The sequence below is a fragment of the Brachypodium distachyon genome, chromosome 3 (assembly GCF_000005505.3).
Source record: "Brachypodium distachyon strain Bd21 chromosome 3, Brachypodium_distachyon_v3.0, whole genome shotgun sequence".
Classification (NCBI taxonomy): Eukaryota; Viridiplantae; Streptophyta; class Magnoliopsida; order Poales; family Poaceae; genus Brachypodium; species Brachypodium distachyon.
In genome coordinates, this window is record NC_016133.3 from 19,250,203 (window position 1) to 19,260,729 (window position 10,527).

The 10,527-nt window shown below is 40.3% G+C and overlaps 2 protein-coding genes and 1 long non-coding RNA gene across 5 annotated transcripts; 2 read left to right on the forward strand and 1 right to left on the reverse strand.

Moving 5' to 3' along the window:
• LOC112271925 lies at positions 1 to 1,941 on the forward strand. Its single transcript, XM_024462182.1, has 3 exons — positions 1 to 873; positions 962 to 1,117; positions 1,371 to 1,941. Exons 1-3 carry the CDS (start codon positions 772 to 774, stop codon positions 1,746 to 1,748), a joined length of 636 nt encoding a protein of 211 aa, XP_024317950.1. The 5' UTR covers positions 1 to 771; the 3' UTR covers positions 1,749 to 1,941.
• A 1,057-nt stretch (positions 1,942 to 2,998) lies between these two features.
• Positions 2,999 to 9,056, forward strand: LOC100825943 (formamidopyrimidine-DNA glycosylase). Of its 3 annotated transcripts, XM_003573635.4 has the most exons (10): positions 2,999 to 3,323; positions 4,097 to 4,148; positions 5,188 to 5,245; positions 5,782 to 5,850; positions 5,946 to 6,071; positions 6,460 to 6,510; positions 7,543 to 7,620; positions 7,939 to 8,041; positions 8,146 to 8,180; positions 8,269 to 9,056. In XM_003573635.4, the coding sequence occupies exons 1-10, from the start codon at positions 3,095 to 3,097 to the stop codon at positions 8,812 to 8,814; spliced, it is 1,347 nt and encodes a 448-aa protein (XP_003573683.1). In that variant the 5' UTR covers positions 2,999 to 3,094; the 3' UTR covers positions 8,815 to 9,056. The 3 variants fall into 3 exon arrangements, with proteins under 3 accessions (XP_003573683.1, XP_010234568.1, XP_014755486.1); XM_010236266.3 differs by lacking the exon at positions 5,946 to 6,071; XM_014900000.2 differs by lacking the exons at positions 5,782 to 5,850; positions 5,946 to 6,071.
• On the reverse strand, positions 6,829 to 8,343 carry LOC112271926. Its single transcript, XR_002965464.1, has 3 exons — positions 8,213 to 8,343; positions 7,320 to 7,432; positions 6,829 to 7,223 (listed from the first exon to the last, which is right to left on the reverse strand). It is a non-coding gene; the product is annotated as an uncharacterized LOC112271926 (long non-coding RNA).
• Positions 9,057 to 10,527: the final 1,471 nt, after the last annotated feature.

Consider the following 10,527-nt stretch of genomic DNA (forward strand, 5'->3'; position numbering starts at 1 on the left):
TGTTTTTGACGAAAGTTGTTTGCAGGATATCTTGCACCATATACATTCCCTTTTGCCACTACGAGATGCTGCCCATGCTGCCTGTCTCTCGTACATTTTTAAGCTCATGGAGATGCTTTCCTAACCTTACATTCAATTGGAAAACTATCGGGTTTAATCTGGATGAGGACACATATGAGACAGCAAAGAAATTTAAGGAATATATGGCAAGAATCTACCACATTTTCGAAAACCACTCTGGCACTGGGGTGAAGACACTTGAGCTCAATCTTCGCCCATGGGGCAATGACTTCACGGCTAGCCATCTTGACATTTGGCTTCAAACTGCTGTCAAATCTGGGATCTTGGAACTTGTTGTGAACCTTCCTGATGATCACAGTCCAAAGTATAACTTTCGATGCTTGCTTTTATCTTGTGCTGCAAGCTCGATTCAGACTCTTTCCCTAGCATCTGCTTTCCGCCCGACACTGATGATTGGCTGCTTGAGAAACTTGAAAAGTCTATATCTGAGACTTGTTACCATTACTGAGGAGGAACTAGGATGCTTCTTCTCCTGTTTCCTTGGAGGAGTTCGAAATTTCCGACTGCAATGAGATCACTTCTTCCTTGAAGATTCCTTCTTATCTGCAGCGGCTTAGTATCTTGCGGGTGCGTCGATGCGAAAGGTTAGAGGTGATTGAAATTTACGCTCCAAAGGTCACCAGTTTTGTGTTCATTGGGCCGCCGACGAAAATATCAATCGTCGACTCGTCTCAACTGGAGACGGTGGTTATGAATGGTTCAACTTACTCTGGCATGTTCCGCTATGCTGTGACCAAGCTTTATTCCTTCGCGTCCAATCTTCACACACTTGTCTTGTTCTCGTATGGTGAGGTCTGTGTTGTCATCTATTTCTTCCAAGCTCCAAATTGCTACCTAGCTGCATGTATATGATAACTAAACTTAGCATCTGCTTTTTCAGGCCATTAATAGCACTCCGGGGTCAGCTCACAAATTCCTCCAGCTCAGGCACTTGAAAATTTATTTTGATGGCAGGAAATTCCATAGCAGCTTTGACTTTTTATCTATGGTTTCTTTTCTCGAAGCTTGCCCTGTGCTGGAAACGTTCTTCTTATCAGTAAGTTTGTTCAACCCAGGATTCTCAACAATAATGTTCTGCAATGGACAATGTATAACATTATCATGCCGAACACAACCATTTACTTGCATTAGGTCTTTATAACTTTCTGTGCAGTGTGACTCTCGGATAATATTTTATTTTCAATCTCTGGATGTAGCTTTATCATTCTGCTGCCTAACCAATGATTGTCTACTTCAAACGGACTACTGAGCTGTTGATTGATACCGACATCAATATTGATGATTTTCAGGCAGGTTCACGTTTTCGTGGAAGGCAGGAACCAACTTTGAAAGATACGGATGCAGATTCATGGCACATTAAGCGGATTCCAGGATTCCGCCATGACAAGCTCAAGAAAGTATCGATCACTGGAGTCCAGTCCACAAAGAGCTTGATTGAGCTAGCATGTCAAATTCTTGAGAGTTGCTCATCACTACGATGCCTTGTGCTGGACACTACAAGTGGCTATGATGATAGAAGCATGTGTGAAAACTTGGGGTGGGAAGATGTCATGGAAGCCCTCAAAGGTTTCAAGGCGATCAAAAGACATCTCAAGGGGAAAGTTCCCTCTAGTGTTGAATTAACTGTTTTGAAGCCCTGTGACCGGTGCCATATGTCCACACTTTAAGGTCTCCATGGTGCTATCCGTTTTGCATGTGGTCAAATTTGACCTTTTAAAATGAGTCTCGCAAAACAGTCCGTAAGATGAGACTACATTGCAGCTAAAGTATGAGGATTTATCAGAGAAGTGAAGAGGATGATATTTTACAAGTTCATGCCTAGTACATAGCCTTTTTGTCTTGAGGACAGTTTATGTAATGTGTATGGTCAGGCCAATAAGGTCTTATTTTGGCTTATGGCCTTGTTGACGAATTGCTTTGCTGCGGATGCCTAATGGAATGTGGCTTATGTGCAAGGTGGCTACCAGATTGCACTGAATAAGGTTGCATATGTGTAATTTCCAACTGTCATGTTCCTAACTTGATGTCAAATACTATGTTAAACTATTAAATGTTGCATGTGTTAAGTTATAGAACTTTCAAAAAAATTGGGCACCAACACTACCAGGATCCTTGAACTTTCAAAAAAAATACATGCAGTTGACCGACACGAATTATATTTCTATCGGGTTTTTTGGCTATTTCTGACGGTTCTGCACCGTCACTGAACCCTGGTATCTTGGTAGTGCAAATTGTGTGGTCTGACGTTTTTGAACCCTAGCATTCTTGTTTGTGTTATTTTGTATCAAGATATTGAAGCAAACAAGATCAGCTTTTTTTAAAATAAAAATTGGTAGTTGAAGAAAAAATAATACTCCCTCCAATCCATAATAATTGTCTCAGATTTAGTACAACTTTGTACTGAGTCCCTCTAGACGGAATTACCTGTCATTGTGACATGTACACCCTCCCATCTATAATAATTGTCTCAGATTTTATACTAAATATCACAATACGAAGAGTGCTAGACTTTAGCGTATATTTTGTTTGTGTTAACTTATGCCCTGCAATTTTTTATCAACCATATTGGTGTCAATAAATGATTTAAGGATTTGTTCTTTTTACCTGGCCAAAATTTTGACAAATCTTATGAATCCATTGTGAGGTGGATGGACAAAAAAGTTTGAGAGAAAGACAAAAAAATTCTGCAAAAAATCTGAGCAGCCGAGTAAGCAAGGAGGACCTGACAAGTGGAGCCTAGCTGTAAGATTTTGACAAAGGATATGAACACATTATGAACTGTATGTGGGTATATAGTGCAAGGTTGAAGATCCAGATGGACACTTTACAAATTCAAAGACTAAATTTAGACTACGGCCTTTTACTAAATTTTGCAAATCTGGCCACCAAGCAAACGTTCACCTTCATCACTATTCCGCGAAGGAAAGCAGTGAAGAAAAAAAAGGAAGGGACACAAGGAAAGCAGTGAAGAGAAAAAAAGGAAAGGGAAACAAGAACTGGAAGTGCGAGAGAGATGCCGGAGCTGCCGGAGGTGGAGGCGGCGCGACTGGCGCTGGAGGAGCACTGCGTTGGGAAGAGGATCGTGCGGTGTTCCGCCGCGGATGACACCAAGGTCATCGACGGCATCGCTCCGTCGCAGCTGGAGGCGGCGCTGGTCGGGAGGACCATCGCCGCCGCACGGCGCAAGGGCAAGAACCTATGGCTCGTGCTGGACTCGCCGCCTTTCCCTTCCTTCCAGTTCGGTCCGTCTCCACTCTCCGCCACCTGAAAGTACTTTGATTTGTTTTTTCTCTCTTCTTGGCGCAATGTATAAATTTGTCTTCTTAATTTTTAGTTTTTGCTTTCAAAAATACGATGGCCCTTTCAGATTTGATATCTTTTTCCTCTAACTTTTTTTTTGCTGTGCCATGTCCTTTTGTGTGTGTGTGCGCGCGCGCGCGCACGGTTTCTGATTGTGTCAAGCTTGGGATTTCTACATTTCTAGGGTTCTATGGTTTTAACTTCATGAACAGTAACGAAGGCATGTATTGTATATCTGTAGCTTTTGTTCAGTTCAGAGCTGGCAACTATTTGACTAAATGAAATATTCAACACTGTCCTTGTAAATGGACAATCTAAGCATCATAACGGTTTTGCTAACTCAAAAATTTGAGTTGTACGAATTATGTTGACTCGCTTGGCTCGTGTCAGATCTTACTGTCCTAGTGATAGTGTTTTACTTAGAGCAAATCAACAGACGAGTCATATTACACTAACATGCAGAATAATGTAGGCAGACTTTTTAGCTTTTTTTGTGTGACATACTATTGTACATAGGTTCAATCGACCAAAAATGGTTAATAAAAGTTGGATAAAATTCAGACAGACTAGCCAATTGAATGAAACTGTAGAGGCCTCTACTGCAATCTGTAAGTTCGAACATAACTTTTCATTAGGTTACTAGTTGACTAAGTTTTTTAAAGTTCCAACATACAGAGAGAATGTAGCTAATCTGAAGTGTTATTCTTTGTCACAGGAATGGCAGGAGCTATTTACATCAAGGGTGTGGAGCTGAGTAAATATAAAAGGTTCCTTCTTTTTCATCTTTGTTTGTTTCCTGGTGCTTGTTTTAGCCTTAGCTCTTCTTAAAGGCTGCTACCATAAAGAGAGGCAGCATTTAGAAATAGCATTGCTGGTTCCGTTATAGTAGCTCCGTGTACCTAACTAGATCTTTTTTTCACCTCATGCAATATTAGCAGGCATATCCAATTAGTGTTGTAATATTTGATGCCATTACCACCTGATGCTCTGGATGCCATAGTGTGTTTTAGCACTACTGCACATAAGAAAATCCAGCCTTTACCAGTAGAATCCTAGGCTATAACGCTATATGATTTATGAAAGTTCACTCCAGTTTTAGAAATTCTGATAATTTGATAGATGTACTCCCTCCGTCCCTAATTAATTGGCGCCGGCATTTTTGCAAAGAAACCCATGTAAATTCCCGAAATAAACCTGCAGTCCACGTTCTATTGGAACTTTTGTGAAAAAACCCCTTTAAATTTTCGAAATTAACGCGCAGTCCACGTTTAATTGAAGATGTGGACTGCAGGTTTTTTCGAAAATTTACAGGGGTTTCTTTGCAAAAAGGCCGGCGCCAATTAATTAGGGACAGAGGGAGTACTAAGACTAACAGTAACAGGTGTTATCTTGAACTTCAGACATTATACTATATTATTGATCAAAATTTACATTTAAAGTTCCTGTTATTACTATGGTAAACTGTAGCAAATATGGTTTTCCTTGTTTTGGTCGAGAAAGATTAATTGCTGAGAATGTTGGTGATCAAGAAATTTTATTTTCATATACTATCACGTTAGTATAAGGGGAAAAAAAAACTTTGTCAAACCATGTGCACAATGACTTCTGGTCTTCCGCGTTGAGGTATGTACGGCAAAGTCATCTAGAATTTAGAGGTGTGATCTGGATTCATGACTAAACTATCTCTTTACATAAATTGTTGTTGTGTCTTTAGCTTTGGGTATTTAAGTGTAGCTAAAACTTGACACAGTGGTTTCAGTGAACTTAAATAACTTGGATCGTGCATTCTTGTGGCATTTAACATAGGTCTGCAGTGAGCCCAACTGAGGAATGGCCTTCAAAGTACTCCAAACTGTTTGTTGAAGTATGGATTCTAATCCTGTAACCTTCATCATGTCAATTTATTTTCTTTCCATCATCACCGTGTGTGGGAAGTTAGTTTCCTGCAATCCCCATTTTGGCTGGCTCATTTCATATATGGGTGCAAATAATTATTTTTGTTTTACGTCTTGAATGATTGAATCCACCACTCAAATAGATGAATCTGCAAAATCTGATGGGATTTACGATATAATGATCTGTAGTTGGACAGTGATGTTTTAAAGATACTCTCTTATATCTGATTCAAAAAGTTTAAGATCTTGCGGGCAACTGACCGTACGATCATGCTAATGCTTAGATGAACAGCAGTGGAATTGCAGATGTTGAATCAAGTCAATAAAAAAAATTAAAACATATAACACTGACAGATTCTAGCAACAATATGATGAAGAAATGTTTACCTTAGAAGTCTTAACTTTTCTTGCATGTTCCCACCTTTTTTTCTTGCATGTTATCTGCTATTTAATCATTTACTTTTCTTTAAATCTAGTTCATCTTACTCTTGTCAACTTATTACAGTTAGATGATGGCTTGGAGTTTTCCTTCACAGATAAGAGGCGTTTTGCAAAAATACGATTGCTTGACAATGTAATACTCTAGTTATCCCTTGAAAACAAATTTATTCTTTCAGTATGCGGTAATATTTTGTAATTTGTGTTAGTGATTCCGGCTTCGTTTAACAGCCAGAAGCCATCCCTCCAATTTCGGAGCTAGGACCAGATGCCTTATTTGATCCAATGCAGCTTGATGATTTTGTGCAATCTTTAGGTAGAAAGAATGTGCCAATAAAATCCCTTTTGCTTGATCAGGTATAAATGTTAAGCTACATGCTCTGCTCAAACTGCTCCGGTCTAAATCTATTCATATTATATATTCAGATATGGTATCAAATCAAGCTTAGCTTCCTGATTGCCAAGTGTTATTAAACAACTAAAGAAATATCTTGCCTCCATTTTAAAGTATCTCTAAACCTGAAGGCACCTTTTTTTAAGAATAAACCTGAAAGGCACTGATTCACTTTTTTATCCAAACAGTCGATGTGGTTTAATATGAATATATGATCATAAACTGTAGATGCGTCAGTAACACACAGCCAATTCTTTTTTATTGCTATTGTAAAGGTAAGCATATTACACAAAAACCTTCGAATTATGCCAATGCTTTACACCTCCTTTTGTTAAAAAAATATCTTTGCAGAGCATTATGTCAGGAATTGGCAACTGGATTGCAGATGAGGTGCTTTATCTGGTCAGTTTCCCTCACATTGCTAGAACTGCTTGCTGAACAAAATTCTAAGAAGCCATTAATTTTATATCTATGTACCCTTTGTATTGTTACCTACTGTGCAGAACATATTATAATTCATTAATTCTACTTTAGTGAAGTGTTTTCTTACCAAAGTCATACATATGAAGATAAGGCGTAGGTATCATGTTTCTTTTGGGCAAAATAGCCAATAGACCATAGTTACTCTTCACACACAAGTGTCACTTCTTCCCCCCCACGAGCAAATTCTTAGTCATGTCAGTTTGTATGAATATCGCAAGAATTATTATGTCACTTGACTGGAAAAAGGTGGCAAGCTATTAAGCACTCACTGTGTAGTAGTACTTGAATTTTATGAAGACGCTTATGTGACCCTGGAAGCAGAATAGTTATTTCAATGTTACAAAAGAAATATACACATAACCAATAGAGGCTAACCGCAATATATCCTGGAGACAAATTGCAAGTATTTTTGGGTACTGCATCGAAGCTGTTATGGATGCTTTCTGGGGACAGCCGTACAGCTGCAGACCCAATCCCATGGTTGTGCCTGTAATCACTTCGGTGTCTATGGTAAAGCTGGATCAGGTGGAACATGGCTTATCCTTGGCAGCAAAGAAAGTCCAATTTTCTTTAGGGAAGTTATCTCCATCTATTAGGATGTTATTTCTTATCTTGAAGTCACATTTACTCCACTGTATAAATGAAATATAGTTTATATTAAGGATCATCAAGAAGTACTACAGAATATTACCTCAAACTTGCCCTTCAGGGACATCCGAGAAAATTACCTTAAACTTGAGTGAGCCACTAGTAATACATCCAGGGACAAGGGTGGGCCTTGTTATCCCTTTTGCTTTAATGTTGATTCCAGTCGCTATCTCCATGCACCTCCTTCAAATACCTGTGCCCATACGTTTGAGTATCTACAGTTTTACAGAACTGCTATATTATTATGTGATGCCATTTTGGTGTAAATCTTAAAGTTTCACTTTCCGCTTGATTTGGATATAGGCGAGGATCCATCCTATGCAAACTGCATCGAAGATATCGAAGGAGAAATACAAGGCACTCCATCGGTGTATTAAAGAGGTTAGTCCATGATTGGTCTCAAGAGTTACCTTTGCTGGAAATGTATTTCAGCTGCCAAATTTCAGAAAATTCGGAATGTCTACATGTTGGTCACTTTGTTATGCTTGTGCATGTGCTTGCACAGAAACTTGCACTGAATTAAGGCTGTAGGAGTCTGCTTTACCTGTACAAAACTTAATCCGGTGCAAAGAAAAACTACTGACATTTATAGCCAAATGGAGTAGCATTGATACCATTCTATTTATTGTGCATGGTATTTTGGTAAGAATTTTGTTTATGTTTATCACTCTTTGCCTGCCTCTGGCAATCGTTCCATAGGTGATTGAAAAGTCTGTTGAAGTTGGTGCTGATAGCAGTGAATTTCCACAAGACTGGATATTTCATTCTAGGGAGAAGAAACCCGGCAAGGCCTTTGTGGATGGTCTGATAATATTCTCCCCCTCTTCTTTTTTCCTTATTTTCTGGTGCATGTGGTATGTTTGAGTTGTTTAGCAGTGTTGAAAGTTTTTGAATTGTCGCATGCAGGGAAGAAAATTGACTTCATTACAGTAGGTGGTAGGGTAAGTATGAGACTGAAGTCACTGTATCATACCTTTTTGGTGCACTCTATTTCTTCAGACTTGTTCTTAATAGCACTTCTTTGTTCAGACTTCGGCGTATGTTCCGGAGCTGCAGATGTTGGATGGGGCTGATGCAGTCGCAGAAAACAGATGTAAGAGAAGGAAAGAGAAACTAGAGAAAAAAGATGATACAACTTTGAAGAAAGGCCCAAGGGCTCCAAAAGAAAATAAAAAGACTGCGAAGGCAATGACTGTTGATGACGAGGAGGAAGATAATCCAGTAAAGCAAAGGGCAAAAGCAGCAAAACCCACCAAGAGGGGAAGGAAGCCAATGCAAGTAGCAAAAGCATCATCTAATAAGGCTGTAAGTAGTAGTACTCACGACAATGAAGCCGACGAGGAGGATCAAGATGACGAGGAAGCTTCGAAACCAGCAAAGAGGGGAAGGAAGCAACCAGCGACGGGCTCATCAAACAAAGATGATTGTTCTCCAGATACTGGTAACGATGGCAAGGTAGAGGCAAAGCCAGGGAAGAGGAGGGGTCAGAAGCAGCCAGCAGCGGAGGTAAAGAGCTTGCCAGACAATGAAGAGACTGCCGTCCCAGCAAAGAGGCCACAAAGGAAGAAGCGGTAAAGAGTGGAGACTAGGTTGAACTTCTCCGGGGCGTGTGAAATTATCTTTAGCTAGTAGCTGTTGTGGTGCACTGCAGAATTGGTAGATAACTTCCAGGCAGGAAGCCTGAACTTCTGCTTGGTCCTTGATCGAAGCCAAATCGTGGCCCGTTTGTTGTTTATAATCAGATCGAAGCTTCTGGTTTTCACGTGTGAGATGTGAAACTTAGCTGTGAATATGTCATCTCCATTTTGGCTGCTGAAGGTTCAATTTACCTTTGAAATACCTTCGAAGAGAAAAACCCACTTTTGAAATACCTTCGAAGAGAAAACCCCACCTTCGCTATCCTATTTTTTAAAAATAATACAAATGATTTAATTATTTTTGAAAATAATACGTGTTTTTCACAATTTTCAAAAATAATACGCTCTCGGTTTGGGCCAAACCGATTTGCTCCAGTCGGCCTGGCTGAAGCCGATTAGTTCCAGTTGGTCTGGACGAAGCTGATTAGTTTCAATTGTTGTCGCCCAAACCGATTGGAACTAATTAGCTTCCCCAAGCTACTTAGTTGCATGATCAATGCATGTTTAAATGGACGTAGCTTGTGTTTCGTCCACAAACCCAACAATTCGACTGAAATTAAATCACGACTGAAATTAAGAGAGCAAATTAACAGAAGCTGGTTACAGAACTATGGCATGATTGGACTGAAATTGAAAATTAAGAGAGCAAATAGTTCAATCGTGCCTTAATTTCCGTCCAATCGTGCTTCGGTTCTGTAACCACCTTTTGTTAATTTGCTCTCTTAATTTCAGTCTTCCTTTAATTTCAGTCGAATTGTTGGGTTTGTGAACGAAACACAAGCTACGTCCATTTAAACATGCATTGATCATGCAACTAAATAGCTTGGGGAAGCTTGTTGTAGTAAAATAAAACCATTATATGGGCCGGGCCGTAAATCTTACGTGGCGACGACTAATTAACATTTTCCTTGCGTGAGTCAAGATGCCCACGTGGCGCAGTCAATCCTGCGTGGCAATGGAAGACAACTCAACAAGTCAAGCCTCTCATGCCATCGTCAAAAGATGAAATGAGTTAGAGTAGGGGCAAGAAAGATCTAGGGATGAGGCTTTTAGTCCACGGTGGACCATGGACCACCCTTCACTTCTCCCACATGGTGCACACAAAAGATATGGACCAAGGAGCTACTTTTACCAATTTGCCCCCACTTTTCTCTCTCCCTCAAGGGTAGCCATGGTCTCTTGTCATGGACCCCTAGGTTATAAATACCCTCCATGGGGGCATGTATCATTCACTCTCAACTTGAATAAACTCAAGGGGAGAGGGATAGAGTGCTCCCTCTAAGGTTCGCTCTCGAGCGCCGCTCTCGACTAAAAGTCGACAGGCCTCGAGGAAGCCTTCTAGGGGACTCTAGTTTCGAGACTCCAAGCTAATCTTGGTTAGCATGGGCTCGAAGGAGAAGTGGTTTGGTTAGAGTTCTGAGGGTATCCTAACCTCGATACTTGGAAAGACGCGTTCGGTCCAAGTACGAGGCGGCCTCGACGAATCTCACGCTAAAGGTGACTTGGGAAGATCCGCTCGGCCCAAGCACTTGGCTAACAACCCCCTCGAAGCCTTTCCTAACATAGGATTAAGTCGTACCCGCAGGGTCGACCGAACCTATTCAAAAAATATCAACGTGTCAACTTGTCCAAGTGTACGGTGACCTTCGTT